Source organism: Alosa alosa, chromosome 3 (genome assembly GCF_017589495.1).
Source record: "Alosa alosa isolate M-15738 ecotype Scorff River chromosome 3, AALO_Geno_1.1, whole genome shotgun sequence".
Lineage (NCBI taxonomy): Eukaryota > Metazoa > Chordata > Actinopteri > Clupeiformes > Clupeidae > Alosa > Alosa alosa.
This window is the reverse complement of record NC_063191.1, coordinates 31791999-31811582: the sequence shown is the minus strand read 5'-3', so window position 1 is coordinate 31811582 and position 19584 is coordinate 31791999. Positions and strand designations below refer to the sequence as shown.

Genomic DNA, 19584 nt, shown 5'->3' with positions numbered 1-19584 from the left:
AGGGTAGCAAGCTCCCCTCCCCCACCCCCTTCTTTCACAAGCAGTGCAGCTTTCTGAAGCAGTGCTTTCTGAAGCGAATGTAACAGCAAATACCACCAATATTGTTGTGTGGCAATAAAAGTATCCAGGGTTTGCGCAAGTAGCCTTTAAATAAATTAAGGACATAAAATCCTTAACATGAAAAAGCTTAACATAGCTTAATGTCCCAAAATGGCAACAAGTTGTTTTATGCGCTCATTATAAAGAAAGTTTAACGTGTCCCAAAAACAGCTATCAATTAATCACCAAACGTCTTGTAAACAAGTCTTGCCAGGAGCAACACCTTGCAAAAAAATGATAAAAATAGGCCTAGGCCTAATAATGGTTGGAATGGAAAGATGCAAGTTATGTTTTAAAACAAATGCTCCCTGCTACTCCCCAAGAAAGTTTCAAAGTAACCTACACCCAGCCTAAGCCTAGGCTACTTCAGAACACCTAATCGACTGTCTGTAGTAGGCTACAACTTCGATTCAATAAAAAGATTTCTAAAGAAAAACGTTGCATCATTACTCCTGCCTGGATTCGAACTCAGCACTGCCTGAAAGTTGCAGACCTGGGGCCTATTGCACAAAACTAGGATAAGGGATTAAGCCGGGATATCTTGGTTATCCTGGCTCAATTTATCTGTGATTCAGTTGCACAAAAGCGGGATAGGGGGCAGCAGGATATGTTATGGTATAAGTTACCATGGCGATTTATTCTATGGAGCTAGCCTGCTCCAGACCAGGCTAAGTTCCAGGATCTATTTAATCTCATCCCTTATCTCAGTCAGCAGTCACCACAAAGGGAAACCAATAGTTATTCCACTGCCCACTACACATTATCATCACATATACCTAGACCAGCCGTGGCCTACTGGTTAGCGCTTCGGACTTGTAACCGGAGGGTTGCTGGTTCGAACCCCGACCAGTAGGCACGGCTGAAGTGCCCTTGAGCAAGGCACCTAACCCCTCACTGCTCCCCGAGTGCCGCTGTTGTTGCAGGCAGCTCACTGCGCCGGGATTAGTGTGTGCTTCACCTCACTGTGTTCACTGTGTGCCGAGTGTGTTTCACTAATTCACGGATTGGGATAAATGCAGAGACCAAATTTCCCTCACGGGATTAAAAGAGTATATATACTTACTTATACCCACTGTCATTATTTAAACGTTTGTGATCATTAATTAACTCTTACATACTCACCATTCCCGACCTGTCATGCGACAATGTGACGTCACAGGAGTGCCTAACCATTTTGCGCGCGGTGGTCGCGGCACTAGCTGCAATATTCTCCTAAACAAAGGTGTTGCTGTTTGTGGCTGTTGTGAAAAGGCTATCGCTACCTACTTCACACCGTAGAAGAAGCAATGAAGCCGCTAGTTGCCATGGTGAATCAGTGAATCTGTGATCGGCAGTGTTGTAGTACTCGAGTCCGAAACTCGAACTCGAGTCCGAGTCATTAGCTAAATTTAGAGACTCGTGACTTGACTTGGACTTCAGCACTGAATGACTCGAACTTGGACTCGTGCATTCGCACTCGCGATGACTCGTCAATCAAGACATAGCATACTTCTTAATTTTGGTATAAAATATAGAAGCATAACATTAAATTGCCTAGTAGAGTGTTCATGTAGCGTGTCAATGTAGGCCTACGTGTCTGCGCAAGTGAAACAAACTGAACCTCTCGTGGGTAGGCCAGAAACAACTATATTTAAAACCACGAATGAAGTGGATTACTGTTACTGTTCAAACGAGCGATTTGATAGCCTAATCCACTGCACGAAAAAAAAGGAAATAGCAACTTGTTCTATTTCTAACAGATGAATATCGTAGCAAATAGTAGCCTTTGGCGATGGCAGCTTAAAAAAACATTTCCCTCATCTCGCTGAAATGAACGTAGAATGTGGCCTGTTGCGCAAAGAAATGAATTAGGCAGATGATCTGCATCTCCGTTAACCGAAAGCTAGTTTTCATCTCCATTGTTGTCGTGAAATATGTCTCCATAGTGTCAGTGAAGTGATAACATTATGCAGTTGCAGGTAGCCAGTGTTCACGTCACGGGAGTCAGAAAGAAGCTACCAAGACGGGCCCTGCTCTGTTTCTGTCCCTCCCAAACTGCGCTAAAATTGTGTAGTCTATTTAACAGCCAGAATTTTTAAAAAATGCCCAGGGAGGCCCTTTTACTCCTCTTACAGGAGCCCTTTTACTCCTCTTACAAAATAGACCTATTCCAACGTCCATCTAGCTCTTGTGAAGTATGAACTTCTACAACACTGCCTACAGAGTACAATTGTCAGCAGTCAGTAACAGCATAATGTGACTTAATGGCCTGTGTGATTGGAATGTGGATTGCTCATTTATTATGAGTAAGCGAGGCTATAGTATGGTTATGGTATCGTATTCTCTCCAATATAATAAATACAACACATTGGGTTTGGCAAGACATTTGGCAATACTACTTTCACACAATTGATGGCACCCCTGCATGGAGACAGAAGATTGTCCGTTTTGCTTTTAAGGATTTCATCTGCAATGGGAAAAAATGGAACGACATGTAGGCTATGCTTACTTTAGTGCTGGACTTGGACTCGACTTTGATCAATAGGGACTCGACTCGACTCGACGGGATCAATAGTGACTCGACTCGACTTGACTCGGATGAGTAGTGGACTCGACTCGGACTTGAATTGGATTTTTTTTTAATGACTTGGACTTGACTCGGACTTGAACACTGGGGACTCGAACCTGGACTCGGACTCGAGGCATAGTGACTTGACTACAACACTGGTGATCGGTGGCGGGGTCTAATTGAGGGAGCCGTGAGCGTGCACTTATCCAGGATAGGTTTCACCTGGATTGATGAATCCGTGTCTGCTCATCCTGGCTTGATCTTTGTGCAACCAATTAAGCCTGTACGCTTTTGTTTTGGATTCATTGAGCGCAGCTCAGTAACTTATCCCAGATGTCTTAATTCTGCTTTTGTGCAATAGGCCCCTGTTCTGGAAAACTTGCATAAACCAACTCGACCATCAGACAATTTTTTCCTTTGTCATATGAATGCTGTCATTTTGTTAACATTACTGTTAAGAAGATGCTGTAGGCAAAGGCTATATTTCAACCTCGTTAGTGTAGTAAAAAAACTATTCACGAGGTTTCTGGGCAGCATATTTATGTTCTGTTAGCAAGCGAACTTCTCATGACTGCCGACAAAGTAGCCTACTGCCAGCTGACGAAGCTCTCATTTTAAAACATTACTGAGAGACAGGCACTGAACAATCAAGAAATCCTGCCACTGAATCCAAAACTATGTTTGACATTATGTACAAAGCTTATAGGCTACAGTGGACTAGCATGTTGAAGGGGCTGCTAAAAACACTGACAAACAACACACTGAAAACTCGGCCAATCACAGACCTTGCTGTCGACCGCTCCGTCCGGTTCGACCGCGGAACGCCACAGCGGACTTATGCTGCCCCCAAGCTGCTGTAGTTGTACTTACATTTCACGCAGCTGCGTGAATCACGTTTTTCGTGAATGAAGTGTCAATTTTTAACTAGTACCCACTAGTTAAACTAGTGTGTGCCGTGGCACTTCAGCCGTGGCCCACTGGTTAGCACTCTGGACTTGTAACCGGAGGGTTGCCGGTTCGAGCCCCGACCAGTGGGCCGCGGCTGAAGTGCCCTTGAGCAAGGCACCTAACCCCTCACTGCTCCCCGCCGAAATTGAAGCAGGCAGCTCACTGCGCCGAGTGTGTGCTTCACCTCACTGTGTGTTCACTGTGTGCTGTTTGTGTTTCACTAATTCACCAATTGGGTTAAATGCAGAGACCAAATTTCCCTCACGGGATCAAAAAAGTATACACTATATACTATACTAAAGTTACTGTCTGATGTAATTAAGATTCTTTTGAATATGGGCCCAGGTTATTAGGTTACTAAATATAAACAAAATATTTGACTGAGCTCCATTGCGAGTGTGTTGAGACAAAGATGGCATATAGATTACTTGGTTATTTAATAAAGAAATGTTGATCAGAATGTGGACAGGAAAAATGACACAGTCATAGAGTCACGATTCGATTTTCAATCTTTTTTAAATATTACTATTAATGCATTCCTTTTGGGCCTTTTCCTATTCTGTTTCGGGGGGCTTTTATTTTGAAACCGCTTTTTATTTTGAATCCATTCCAACCGCGAGGTTATAAACAGAACAAACATTAAACATAGACTTGAACATTGTGAAATGAAACAGCACAGAATAATAATTTGATTGTTTCAGCACACACTGAAGAGACCCAAGGTTAGTGTTCATGGAATATGCATTTATCAATGTGCATTTTATGCCTTAACTAGATAATCTTTTCACTGGCTAAGTTAAGTAAGTTAGTGTTAGCCTAATTGAATGAACGACAAAATACTTTCACACTGCTGGTTTCAGAGTAGCAAGCAAGAGGGGCTTCGATTTTGGTTGGTTGATTTTTTTTTTTTTTTTTTTTTAAACTGGCTGCAGCCAGTTAGAGGAGAGTTGAATAATATCAATTAAATAGAAAATATGTGCAGTGTATTTGCAGTAACCTTATAAGAGCAGAATAAATATGGCTATGTAGTATGAACAATGTATGAACAACATGTACAGATATATGTAGCAGCAGTGACATTGTAAGAGTAATAAGAAATAAAGCTGCAAGCAGCAATGCGGGGGCCTAGCAATGCGCTAGAGCAGGAATGGCGTTGCCATGGCATGAGCAAGCACTCACAGCAAGTTTGATGGCAATTGGATAAAGAATGGCTGAGAAATAAGCTTATTTACTTTGTTACAGCACCCCTAGAGGCCAAATTACACCAATGACCTTGTGCGTTCTCACAATCAGCTACCATGTCCCTCTACCAAGTTTGGACTTCATACATCGAGGGTTGCTGAGATATGAGCCCACTTCCTGTATTACAGCGCCCCCTATAGAGGCCAAATGATGCCAATTTCCTACTGTGTCCTCTAGGGTTGGGTATCGTTAGGGTTTTATCCGATACCGGTGCTAAATCAATACTTTTAAAACGGTGCCGGTGCCGAAACGGTGCCTGAACCGGTACTTTGTTTTTAAAATGTTTTAAATTAAAATGGTCTAAAGCATGAATTGCTTTTTTTTTTTAATTGATAAGACAAATTTGAACATGAAATTGAACTGTTATATTCAATTTACTATCAATATCTCATTGCTCCTACGAATAATACATTTAAATGTTAAAACAGCTTGCCATGCATGCACACACAATGGTGAGCTCTGCTTTTAAGTTAGTGTGTCACCCAGTGTAGGCGGTTGGCCATAATGTATGTTAAAACCGCTTGCCATAAAACTGCCAGGTCACGGACAACGGCATTTGCAAGCAAGCTAATCTAACAGGGACTCTATTTTCCAGTTAATTCAGTGTGTTCCCAAATGCTTCAAGAAATTTCTTGTCTTAACCCATAACACGCAGTAGTTTTGAACATGTTAGGCTACATGTCGGTGTTGAAGTGTTTAGATTCCCAGCGCTAGCCTAGTATTTTAACAGCAACTATGGCTATTCGCTACCACCAGTGAGCTGAGTTTAATTAGCGATAACGTACGGAGATGGTTTCGTAGCCTCTTTGACAGTTCAGTGACATCAGGTATGTAACCTACATATTTATGTTTTTGCCAGCTAACTTTTAACATGATCTTCATATTCATTGTGATGCTATATGGGCCTCATGCACATGAAAGATTAATATCATGCCATTATGTTGTTTAACACACCGTGAAATAAAGTTTTCACCTTACAACTTCGCTGATAACATTTCAAATAAATGTCAGCGCATTAGCAAGGATATTGTGTAATGCAGGGGTCTCAAACACCCGGCCCGCGTCCTGCCCAATTCCGGCCCGCGACGAATGACAAAATAATAATGTAATCCGGCCCTTGAGGCTATTAATTGCGACAAAAAACGATACTGATTAAAATAGACGATAGATCCAGGTACGTTGACAAATCTCATTTGTAGGCCTACTCTGCTCCACTATGTGCAAGACATCCAGAGCTTGATTCAAACCCAAAATCGCTGCGCAAAGTTTTTAGGAAATACTTGTATTACACGCGAGAAACACAAAGACGTGCATTTGTAATGACGCTGAAGCGGCGCAGGCCATAGTGTTGCAGAAATTGAAGCAGAAATTAAGCAGAAATAGCCAGGCCTACACCAAATGTTGAAAAACGCTCACGCAGATGAAGTCTTAGGTAAGCTATGTTATTCACCTATTCTAATTCTGAAGGAGAATATCCTTTTTGGAGATTATGATCGATCGCCTATGACAGTGATATTCACGGTGCGTCTGTGAATGGAGGTGCGTGTATACAACGGTGTCCACTAAGCATACCATGCTTGTTTCGACCCTCTGCCCAACATAGCTTGGAGGTTGCAGTGGTAATCGTGATGATAGTGTCCGTAATGGACGTGGTACAGACATCAGGGCTAGTAGAAATAGGGCTCTAAAGAACTACAAAGTCACCCGCAATATGATGCGAACTTCTGGTTACTGCAGATTACCCGCGATAGGAACTGTTTGACCAGAATACTTTATTGTAGGCCTATATTGTAGTAATCTATTACTAAACCACAACATCTTAGGTGTTGGTATACATCTTAGGTGTTTTTCTGTTAATTTGTTATGTGGGTAATATGAAAAAAGGAAAGTAAACCTGCTTAAATATGTTCATCCAGTATTTACTGAAAGGTGCATAATTTGAGGTGCTTGCCATCCAGTGACAAATTTACGACGGAGTATTAGGGCCACACATGAAGGAAAAAAAATATTTTTGCCATGACGAGATTAAACTCAACATGTCGACTTTAAAGTCGCCATGTCAACATTAAACTCGACATTTCGAGAATAACGTTGAAATGTAATATCGACTTTAATCTTGACGTATCGACTTTAATGTCGCCATGTCGACAGTAAACTCAACATTTCGAGAATAAAGTTGAAATATCATGTCATCATACTTTAATCTCGACGTGTCGACATTAAACTCAACATTTTGAGAATAAAGTTAGTTTGGAGAGAACGACCGCCGGACGATTGAAAGGGAGGACCTAATGAAACAATGCAACAAGTGCAACAATGATTCAGAGTGTTCGAAAGTGCAACAATGATTAGACATAGGCCTATATCATGTGGACAAAACATAGAACATATTAACCTACGCTTGCTCAGCCAAATACTTTGCTGTTAGGTCCTTATCACGGAGTTACAGGCGATAAAATGCGATGGTCAAAAGTAGCCTAAAGGTCATAGCGGTTTATTTATTTATTGTAGGCCATATTATTAAAGTGTTGTTCTAAACATTTAGTTGTTGCATCTGAATGTTCAACTTCATGCTTTTTGCACTAGAGGCATACTAGGCCTCTCCCCAATCCTAGACTTTCACGCTGCTTGTTTGTAATGGACGAAAACAGCCCATTGCTGAATGTCTATGGAGGGACGAATGAAGCTGTCCTCCGACCACCCCATGTAGGCTAGTAGCCTACTTGCACACATATGCACACAAAAGTGCATAAATGAAGTGCATGCACACATATTCTCTCACGGATCAAAATAGTATATATGCTTAAGCTATAGGCCTACCTGTGTTTCTAGCCTCCTATAGGCTACGTATTGCAGGTGAGACATGGAAAAGCAGTTTTAGAAAAATGAGTTTTGCCATGTTATCCTATGGAGAGTGACGCCCGTGGGTCATCAAGGGCAGTTATTTGGATGTGCAGTAGCCTTAACCACGTAAAACAGAGTGAAATAACATTTTGTATAGAAACATTATATCATTGGATACATATATTTTTCTAGCTATTTAGCCTAAACGGCATAGTATTTCCATAACCGCCGAGACAGCACTTCACGATGACGGCAATGATAGTTAACAGACAAGACGCAATCTATCTGAATATCTGCAATCTATCTGAAATAACACCTATTTGAAGCCCATTTTTCATGTAACATATTGTGTATTAGTGTAGGCTACATAGCTTAAACTGTGAGGCTATGTTTAAACAGTAGGGCCTATTGCGAGTTTAATGTCAGCATGTCGACTTTAAAGTCGACACGTCGAGATTAAAGTCAACATTAAATTTCAACTTTATTCTCGAAATGTCGAGTTTAATGTGGCCATGGCAAAATTATTTTTTCTCTTCATGTGTGGCCCTAATACTACGACGGAGTATTAGGGCCACACATGAAAAAAAAAATATTTTTGCCATGGCCACATTAAACTCGACATGTTGACTTTAAAGTCGCCATGTCGACATTAAACTCGACATTTCGAGAATAAAGTTGAAATGTAATGTCGACTTTAATCTCGACGTGTCGACTTTCAGATAGATTGCGTCTTGTCTGTTAACTACTCATTGCCGTCATCGTGAAGTGCTATCTCGCGGTTGGAAATACCATGCACTATGCCGTTTAGTATATAGCTAGAATAATACATGTATCCAATGATATGTTTCTATACAAAATGCTATTTCACTCTGTTTTACGTGGGTAAGGCCACCGCACATTCAAATAACTGCCCTTCATGAACCAGGCCGTCACTCTCCATAGGTTAACTAATTTCTCTAAAACTGCTTTTCCATGTCTCACCTGCAATAAACATAGGCTATAAACACATGTATAGCCTAAGCATACTATTTTGATCCTGTGAGGAAATATGTGTGCATGTATACTTTATTTATGCACTGTGTGCGCATATGTGCGCATGTAGGCTACTAGTACGGGGTGGTCGGGAGGAGGACAGCTTCATTCGTCCCTAGACATTCAGCAATAGGCTGTTTTGCATCCATTACAAACAAGCAATGTGAAATTCTAGGATTGGGGAGAGCGCCTAGAATGCCTAGTCTAGTGCATAAGCATGAAGTTGAACCTTTAGATGAAAAACGCTCTTTAATAATAGGCCTACAATAAAATGTTTATGTTTTATGTTTTGTTCACATGATATAGGCCTATGTCTAATCATTGTTGCAGTCGAAGAAAACTGGAATGTTTAATTCGTCCTCCCTTTCAATCGTCCCGAGCGGTCCTTCTCTCTCCAAACTAACTTTATTCTCAAAATGTTGAGTTTAATGTCGACACGTCGAAATTAAAGTCGACATGATATTTCAACTTTATTCTCGAAATGTCGAGTTTATGTCGACATGGCGAGTTTAATCTCGTCATGGCAAAAATATTTCTTCCTTCATGTGTGGCCCTAATACTCCGTCTATTAGGGCCACACATGCCTCCGCCTAATACTACCGTTTGTGTCGGCACCGGTTTCGGCTTCTTTTTTCGGGATACTAACTTTCCCCTACTCCTCGTACTCATCCAAAGCACCAAACAAACAGTTTACACATCCCTATCATCCTTGCGGTCATCATCAGTCACTGAAAAGTGTTATATTCTGAGAATCATCATCATTCTGGCAGTCGGTTCCACACTGGCCTCTTTTTTGCACAGACATCTTACCATCTCAATGATGGCTTCAGGTGCAGGCAGAGACTTTGTTGTGATTGGTCTCAGCTGGCTATCTCCGTCTTTGAAATATCCATTCAGTAATATGTCAAGGAACTCCTGGTGCGCAATATCTGCCTGTCCCCATACTCTGGCCTGAACATGGGCTCTCAGGACATGCTCCTTCAGAGCAGCACATGTGGGTGGAAGCTTGTCACTCTCTGCCATGTGCTTGCAGAAAAGATACCATCTCAATTCTGGGATATTGTCAATCTGGACCCCCTTTTGGTAAGTATGCAGCACATACAAACTTAGCCAAAGTAGATAGCTCTGTTACTTCATTTTTTTGTGAAAGCATCTGTAGAGCATTAAGGACACAATCATCTGCTTTCAAGTAGATGTTAAACCAAGTCTTTCCTATTCCAGAAAAACGCCTGGTGTTGTCTGCTCCTGTGAATGCATGAAAATGCTTTGAACAATCTGCACCTAGAGCTGTCCAAATTTGTTCCACTTGCAGAATCCCAGATGTCATTGAAATACAAGTATCTTTCAACAGACTCTTATAGTTTGCTATGACTAGTAATAGAACATCAGTGTCAGGAGAGAAGAGCATCAGAGGGGTTGCGATGTGATGCCAAAACTGCATGATGAATCAGCAAGGTGTCTGCTTCTTCATGGTTGGTTGTTTCAAAGCGCAGTTGGATGTTGCTATTTGAGTGTCCTGCAGCAGAGGATATAATGAGCTTTGGAGAGTTATTACTGTATTCAATGGTCTTTGATGCCAGATACTCTGTGAGATCTGCCTTTGTCTGGTCATGGGAGCGTAAACGGCTCGTCGGAATGTTCTTGATGTTTGTATCATCTCTAATTTGGCTTTGTCAACTTTTGAACAACCACCATGCCATCTACAAGGGCAATGTTGTGAGTGGGATGAGACATTCTACATTGACATTCTATGTCCTCACATCCAGGTTGCTACTCATTATCTTTGTATTCCTTTGCCAAATTTTCTAAAAGATGTATCAATTTGGATTTGTCTGAGCATTGAAGTGCATCCCCACTGGAGGCAAAAAGAGCTTGTGGTGTTTGCGTGAACTCATAGTTGCCCACAGCCTGCTTTTGGTCAACATGTCTGTTAGACCTGGCGAGGACCAGTAGTCTCTCATATATATCTTTGGTCTCTCTGAGATCCACAGTTTTACAGAGGATTTAAGTTTGCCTGACATGAACATATTATTGTTTTGTTTCTTGACATGTGACCAAAGGCTGTTGTCACCATTGATTCTGCCTTCAACATAGTCTTCATACAATTTCTGTCCAGTTGCATCAACACTCAAGATTTGTGTTACAAATTCTTGTGGGACATACAGTAGGCATGTGTGATCATGTTGTACAACCTGTCACCTTCAGCAGTAATTGGATTGCCATGACTGAGTATGGCAGCCTTTGTCTTGTTTATTGCCTGGTGGTTTCTATTTATCTCACTAGGTCCTAGTTGAGATGTTTGCATGCATGGTCTGCACCGACTGACACAAATGGAATGCCACTCCTTGTGACTGAGAGACAAAGAAAAGTTTGCTAAGTCCCTCTGCAGCCTGAAGATGGAGTGTAAGATCAGCTGTGCGAGAAGCTGTCACAAAATGAGGATTGTCTCCACTCGATGCAAGTAGTTCATGATGGATCTGAACATGGCATTTTTTAGCTTTCTTTGCTTCCCTCATTTAATGATTTCACAAATTCTGCATTAATCAACGCTTCAAGGAATGTTTGGGCAGCCGTGGCCCACTGGTTAGCACTCTGGACTTGTAACCGGAGGGTTGCCGGTTCGAGCGGCTGAAGTGCCCTTGAGCAAGGCACCTAACCCCTCACTGCTCCCCGAGCGCCGCTGTTGTAGCAGGCAGCTCACTGCGCCAGGATTAGTGTGTGCTTCACCTCACTGTGTGTACACTGTGTGCTGTTTGTGTTTCACTAATTCACCGATTGGGTTAAATGCAGAGACCAAATTTCCCTCACCGGATCAAAAAAGTATATATACTTATACTAGATATATATATATATATATACTGTTAGCCTGCATTTGTGCACTCAACCTTGGTGGATTTGTCCTCCTCAGAGCAGGCTGATTTAACTTGCTCTGTTGCCCGCCAGCAAACATTTCTCAGTTGTGGGTTCTCCATGAAGAATTCGTCCAGAACCAATTCGTACAGAGCCACATATGAGTCGATGGGCACGCAAAGAATGCTTGTAGTGTGTACACTTGAGGATTTGCCTTGCTGTTGCTGCACCAAAGACTCCACTTCCGGATATTCGCCCACTGCCTTGCTGAAAACAGTTGGCACAGATGGCCATGTTGAAAATTCACGATGGTTCAATATATTTTTGAACATGCTTTCTGAACAAAGTACACAATTTTTCAGCTAAGCAGCTCCACTAAGGCAATAAAACAAAATATCCAGGATTCCCAAAGCTAAGTTAAAACTCATGGGTGGCGCCAACCTGGAAAAAAAGTCACGTGACAATTCAGCTCACGTTGCACAACTTTGGACTGGAGCAACGCAAGCTGAACTGTCACATGACTGTTTTCCCAAGATGGCGCCCGCTTGTATACGTGAACGGTACTGTTTCTAAACTATCTTTTTAATTGCCATGAAAGTTGCTGTGAGTGCTTGCTCATGCCATGGCAATGCCATTCCTGCTAGTGTACTGCAAGGCCCCCACATTGCTGCTTGCAACTATATTTGCAATTGTTATATTTAATTATATTTAAAATGTAGATCAGAAGACAACATGAAGGTAATGATATGTTTGTTAGCTACAAATGTACTGTTATTGTTTTATTGTTGGAGATTTGTTTGTATTGTTGTTTATTGATGGCACAAAATGCACCGATTTCATGGAATAACCCTTCTGCATACAAACACGAGAGTCATATAAAACTTACAACAGGAGTGGAGTCTGTAAAATCTATCAAGTTCTCAGTCTGGGGGGTTGCCTGCATGTCCCATTCATCCGATTTCTCCTACATGAGTAATCCAGCACATAAGGTTATGTAAGCATTCAAACATCCAATAGTAGGGCACATTTGATTTACAGTGCATCACATGAATTTAATACTTCAGGATTATAAGGACTTACCTTCATGAAGAGGGCCGTGTTTACAGATTCTAAAGGAATCTGTGTGTCAGTTACAATGAGGCTGTCTGTCTCAGGTTCAACCCTGGGGAGAGAGAAAGAAAGAAAGTTATACTAACGATAAATCTGAAAGAAAAAAAAAGACAAGTAGAGTTACTGACTCATTACCCTTACAGGTTTCTGACGAACAGTTGGCGCAAATTTGCAGCAAGGTCATATTTCCCCATCCAAATTAGGTTTCTGGCAAACAGTTGCGGTTAACTTTTGGCAATGTTGCAGCAAATTTGCAGCAATGTCATAGGCAAATCAGGTTTGTCACCAGAAGTTCACTGGAAGTTTGCCATTATCGGTGTGTGGTGGTAAATCACTGGCGAACACATTTGCCACTAGTGGCAAAATTCTCATTTTTGCCTTAACTTTGCTGGAAGTTTGCCTCTAGCGGCCAACATTGGCAAACTTTTGGCAATATTTTCTAGTGAGATCCAAACTTTTCTCATTTGTTGTTCCTCGTTGGTGGAACACACTGCCAGTTCCTACAAGGGCAGGGACATCCCTCTCCATTTTCAAAAAACTCCTGAAGACCCAGCTCTTTAGAGAACATATCCTCTCATAGCACCACTCACAACAAGCTGCTGATCCTAGCACTTACCAGCCGCCTTGAACTGACACGTACTGTAACTGTTAAAAACAGCACTCACTTTTTCTTTTTTTCTTTATTCTTACTGTACTCTACCGTTTTTAAATTGTCCTAAAATTGTTGAGAATTGCCTTAAAACTTAAACTGTTTACCATGTTGTTAGTCGCTTTGGTTAAAAATGCGTCAGCCAAATGTAATATAATGTAATGTAATGTAGTGAACTCCCACAAATCATCCATACAGGTTTGCTGCAAATCTGGCGCAAACATTTAATTTTTGTAAGGGTAAAGAACTCCAACATTGTCTTATTTACATGTGACTAGTACAATTGCAATGTGTACAAATTCCAATGTAAAATGAAACACAGCAATATTCTAAACATATATAAACTCGGAACTACATTCTCATTCAGACGAAGTACTGCTACTTGGGATATGCAGAAGTAACACAGGCACCAGGGTGTAGGGGTAAAAAAAGAGGTGGGTTAACTATAAATTCTGTGATCAGGTGGTCCACGGCGCCGTTACAGGTAAGGCAGACCATGGTATACCGGTGTATGTATCCTGACCACATCGCTATAGGTTACCATTTGATGGTACCAAGGGTATCACTGAGTGCATAAGCCACACAATCACTATTCAATTCCTACATTAATCTTAGTTCATTGTTAACTCCAGAAGGAATAAATACATTTGTTATGTGTTTATTAAATCACAATGAAGGGAGAACAAAAATGTCAGTATGTAGTCAGTACAGTGGGCATCGCTTTCAAATGGCCACTTCAGTCTTGCATTACGAGGCGTGAAGCTGCGTGAAGCTTTAGTACCACTTTCAGCCACTGTGCGTCGCTCTGCCACTGTACATCGCTCTGTCAGTAGCCTGACTGCGCCCCTTCTGAAAAAAAAAGCAGGAGGCTAGGCTACCTTTAAACATAATTGTTACCGAGGAAATCAGCCTACTTAATTCAATAACAAAATAAATCGTAATTAAACATTACCTCGATTAAGGCTACTTGGATATGGCTTAAGGCTTGACTACACGGTGGTAGCGAAAATCGAAATCTGCTTTTGATAGCCTACCGGTGCCGCTCCACAAAACGAAAAAATATCTTAATTTGCTGTCTATGTTATTGTCAGTGTTGGGGGGGTAACGCAACTACGCAAATCAAAACAGTGTCTTAATTTGCCCTACTTCTTGACTGCAATGTAGTCAATTGACTGCTTGACATGTCATTTTTATTTTTCTGTACAATAAACAAATACATCTGCTTTATGCCGCAGAATTCATATTTGGCTGACTGCAGACGCGCCACTTCCCTCCCCATATTCCAAGATTAAGATAGTATGAAGTGCTTTTTGTAGGCTACTATCATAAAAAAATCGTTAAAACGAATAGCTATTTGCAATTTGACAAAACACTGGTCCTCATTTTGCGAATGCGAGGACGATATACCTGTTGCATTTAGTTAGATGTCCGAGTCAATGATAATGTTTGAAAACCACTGGCTCGTAATCACAATAATTTAACACAGACAGTTGGATAGCCTACTTCATCATGTCCCCATGCCTACATTTTTGTGAGTAGCATAAAGATCGTTAAAAACGATCTCCGTTTTGGACATCGAAAACGTATATTTTTAATAGACTACCGTCGAAGATGCTGACTTGCAAAAGCCTCGGGATAACACGTTAACTCCACTATCATCAGTCATGCCCCTTGATCAAAGTGGGGAATGAAATAAAAGTTTGAGAACCACTGGCTTAACAAGTTACCTGCAGTCCAGAACACAGAATCTGTTGCAATATTCTGATGATCGGGATGATGATATCGCAAATGTTTGTTTTCCAAAGTAAGAATTTCACTTCACCATGCACCTTCGACAATGAATAGCTCATTACACTTGTTACTGTTAAACGTAGGCCTACCTGGTATCATTACAAACATTATTCTGTGTCCTAAAACTGGCATATTTTATGGCATTGTGTAATGTAAGTTCGTTGCAAAATCTAGAGAATTGTGTGAGGTGGTCAGCGGGGGACAATTGAGACACACATTGGATTGTGTTATTACTTGAACATTCCACGCTATCCACAGCTGTGGTAGGCCTATCAGGGGCAGGAGGATTACTGTTAGCGCAGGCTTTATATAAAATTCTTCAACAGAAGGCCTCGAATGTTGTCTTGTTTGTGGAGCTTTTGCTTCGGCTTCTGTAATCTCGGCTTCATTGAAAATGAGGGCTTCCCTCAATGACCCTCCGAGAATAAATAAAGGTTGAATGAATGAATGAATGAATGAATGAATGCCCAAAATAAAGGCCTGTGGTTTGCGCAGCCTACAGTAAATATCAGACCCGCCAGAATGTGCGTTATGATGCTTTTTTACGAGCAAGATGTTTTTGTTACCCTACGCACACTGCATGTTCTTAAATAACAATGATCATCAGTAATATTCGACCATTCATTTGGGTAAATAGGCAAGCGTGACCACCTTGATTGGCTGATTGGCTGATGATTTTAACGCGGGCATGATTCCAAACACCTCCCTTACGATGATGAGTGACAGGTGACAGGTCTCAGAATGCGTGCGCTACACAAGGACGGAAGACGATGAATAACTGGGGCCGTAGGGCTATTCACAAAGGTTTTATCTTACTACTAGGAGTAGGCTACTCCTAAATCGCGACTTAAAGATTTTAGCTTGAGTTTTCTCTTAAAAGTTATTCACAAAGCCTTTCAGACAACTCCTAAACTAGGAGTGAGTCTTCGTGGCTATGGATGACGTCATTACTCATGCACGAGCTTGACTGAAGTGACCACCTTGATTGGCTGATGATTGTAACGCGGGAATTCCAAACACCTCTCTTCCGATGATGACTGACAGGTGACAGGTCGGAGAATGCGTGCGCTACACAAGTAGTGCGAAGGACGGAAGATGATTAATAACTGAATAAAAAGGCCTAGCCTAAATGAATAAAGAGTAAGGCAAAACAAATAGCCTAGTAGCCTAATGAAACATAGGCCTATGGATTGATGTAGTAGCCTACCTTTGCAAAATTATTAAATTAATCTGTCACCAATATGCCTAGGCTACGTTTGCAAAGAGAAGAACATTTTAATTTGATTCACAATGAAACGTTACATTTCATTTACATGTTAACAATGAGTAGTTTTGGTTGTTGTTGGTGGCGTTATTGCATCCCTTTTATGAATGCAAAATTGTTCCCTCACATTGGAAGCTCCTGTTAGCATAGGCTACGCGATTTCAAAACATCGCAACTAAAATGCCACAAAAAAGCTGTTTATGAATAGGTCTTAGTGAGTTAGAGTCCTCTCGACTTTAAGCTGTCCCAGACTTAGGTGCTACTTTTACGTGTAAAATGCTTCGCGAATTACTTTTTTGTGAAAAGTCCTAAAGTTAGGAGTGAAATGCCCATTATTTTTTAGGAGTTGCTCCTAAATTAAGCCAGTTAGAGCTACTTTTAGCCTTAAAATTCTTTGTGAATACGGGCCCTGAATAAAAGGGCCTAGCCTAAATGAATCAAGGCAAAACAGCCTAGTAGCCTAATGAAACATAATGGATTGATGTAGTATCTTTGTAACATTATTAAATTATTCTGTTACTATGCCTACGTTTGCAAAAGAGAACATTTTAATTTGATTCACAATAATGTTACATTTAATTTACATGTTGACAATGATTAGCCTAGTTTTGGTTGTTGTTGGCGTTATTGCATGTTAGTTATGCCTACAATGCAAAATTGCTTCCTCACGATTGGAGGCTCCTGTAGCTGCATAGGATTTCAAAACACGGCAAAATGCCACAGGTTTGTGAATAGGTCTGTGAGTAATAATAATAATAATAATAATAATAATAAAGCTTTATTTGTATAGCACCTTTCATACACAGAATGCAGCTCAAAGTGCTTTACATTTGAAGCATGTAACACAATAATAGTCAGTCAGTCATTATCAATCACTTTTCTTTGCTGTTTATGTTATACTCAGCAACATATCAAAAATATAGAAAATGACGTCATAAGACTGGCAGCCTTAACCCTCTTACCCCCACAAGCACGCCATATGGCAACTGTGGCAAGGAAAAACTCCCATATTCCAGGAAGAAACCTTGAGCAGAACCTGACTTAATAGGGGGAGCCCATCTGCTTCTGGCTGGCTGCGCCCTCCAATAGTAGCAGATGTAGAATAATCTGAAAATGTAGTCTACAGGATAAGATGAGTTAACTAAAAGCTTTCCTGTACAGGTATGTTTTCAGATCTTTTTTAAAAATATTTACTGAACTCGCCTGCTTGATGTACAGAGGCAGGGTGTTCCATAGTTTAGGGGCATAATGGATAAACGCAGCTTCTCCACTTTGTTTGTGGAGCACTTTGGGTACGATTAAAAGATTAGAATTGGATGATCTAAGTTTCCTTTGTGGTTGATAAGATATTAAAAGCTCATCATTTAGTTTCAAAAAGTTTTTGCTCATCCACTGATTAATGGAGGTTAGGCATGCAGTGAGGGAGCAAAGGCCATCTGGGTTAGTTGGCTCCACAGAAAGATACAATTGGGTATCATCTCATGTAGCTGTGGAAGTTTACATTATGCTGACTTATGACGTTTCCCAATGGGAGCATATATAGAGAAAATAGCAGGGGACCAAGGCAGCTCCCTGGGCCACACCAAAAAGGCAAGTCATGTTTTCAGATACATGATCTCCTAGACTGATATAAAAATCTCTGCCAGTAATGTAGGTTTGAAACCAGTTTAGAGCATTATCAGAGAGACCCACCCACTTCGCAAAGCTGGTGAATTAGGATGCTATGATCAATGGTGTCAAATGCCGCACTCAAATCCAGAAGAATAAGGATTGAGACTTTGTTTGAGTCGGTAGCTAGTCTGAGATCATTGACTATCTTTACTAGAGCCGTTTCTGTGCTGTGATTTGATCTAAAACCTGATTGGAATTTTTCAAGGATACTGTTTTCGTTGAGGAAGGTATTTAACTGATTGCAAACAACTTTTTCAAGTACTTTGCTCAAAAAACGATAGATTTGATATAGGCCTGTAGTTGCTCAGATTGGTATGGTCAAGTTTTGACTTTTTAAGTAAAGGTTTCACAACAGCGGTTTTAAAAGCAGTTGGAAATATACCTGTTTCTAATGAGGTATTTATTAAAAAAAAAAAAAAGGGAGCTAAGCCATCATATACTTTTTTGAGGAATGTAGTAGGGATTGGATCTAAAACACATGTTGAGGAGCCGGTTTGAGTTATAATTTTACCAAGCTCAGATTGAGTAATAGTGCTAAAGGACCTTAATTTTGGGGGGCTGTTTTTTGGGTGTACTATCAAACATATTACTTGTGTTACCAATAGCCTCCCTTATAGAAATGACTTTGTTTTTGAAGAAGTCTGCAAATTCTTCGCATCTTAGAGAGGATGCCTGACTGAGTGTATCAAAAGGTGTTTGATGCAATAGCCTATCAATGGTAGAGAACAACACCCTAGAGTTTCCACTGTTTTCAGCAATTACCTTAGAGTAGTGGTTCCTCCTCTCATTCCGAATAGCTCTATTATAATTTGCAATTTTTTCTTTTAGAATGGCACGGTGAACCTGTAACTTAGTTTTTCTCCATGTTCTCTCAGCTTTCCTACATGATCTTTTTAGATCATGGATATTTTCGCTCATCCAAGGTGTCAGTTTGCTACAGGGCCTTTTTTTAGTCTTTAAGGGTGCCACTCTGTCAAGCAGAGCGCCTAATTCACGATTAAGAGCCTCTACCATTTGATCAATGGGATGATGTAAAATATCTAAATTTATGGAGTCTATAAGAGCTATGAACTGCTGTAAGGAGTCCTCTTGACTTCTTTTAAGCTGTCAGAGGTGGGAAGGTGTGATTTGTTGGGGGCAGGGCGGATTAACTGGGCACAAATGTCTGATGGCCCCCCTTCCCCCCCAGCCAACGTGAATCGGGTGGTTAGATAATAGGCCTATCGTGAAGATTTTTCCTGCCATCTAAGGCACGAGCGCATCTGTGAGGCCAAGCCTCACCAAGTAGCTCGTTTGTTTACAACTAACATTCCATTTAATTATCCTGCTTTATAGGCTATGCCGAAATAGTTTTCAACATTTTGAATATTAGTGTCGGGTGAATTGAAATGTTCTCAAAGTAGCCTTATGGCTGAAAGCGGTTTGGGATCCCCCGGTCAAGCAATATAACCATACAAACGCGCTTCCTGCACTCATTGTTTCAAAAGGAGTAATTTTGGCTTTGTCAGAACTGAAGAGCTGTGGACGGCACGGCAA

General features: G+C 40.9%; 1 protein-coding gene across 3 annotated transcripts in view; it reads right to left on the bottom strand.

Moving 5' to 3' along the window:
- The window catches only part of epb41l5 (erythrocyte membrane protein band 4.1 like 5), a 276656-nt gene that overhangs the window by 27518 nt on the left and 229554 nt on the right, over window positions 1-19584 (bottom strand). For 2 of the 3 annotated variants that reach the window (XM_048239962.1, XM_048239965.1), the window contains 2 exons: window positions 12644-12725; window positions 12450-12527 (listed from right to left, as the gene is read on the bottom strand). In XM_048239962.1, coding sequence (XP_048095919.1) covers window positions 12450-12527; window positions 12644-12725 — 160 coding nt within the window. Of the gene's footprint in view, window positions 1-11618; window positions 11831-12449; window positions 12528-12643; window positions 12726-19584 lie in introns of those variants that run through there. The other variant, XM_048239963.1, reaches the window with a different exon arrangement.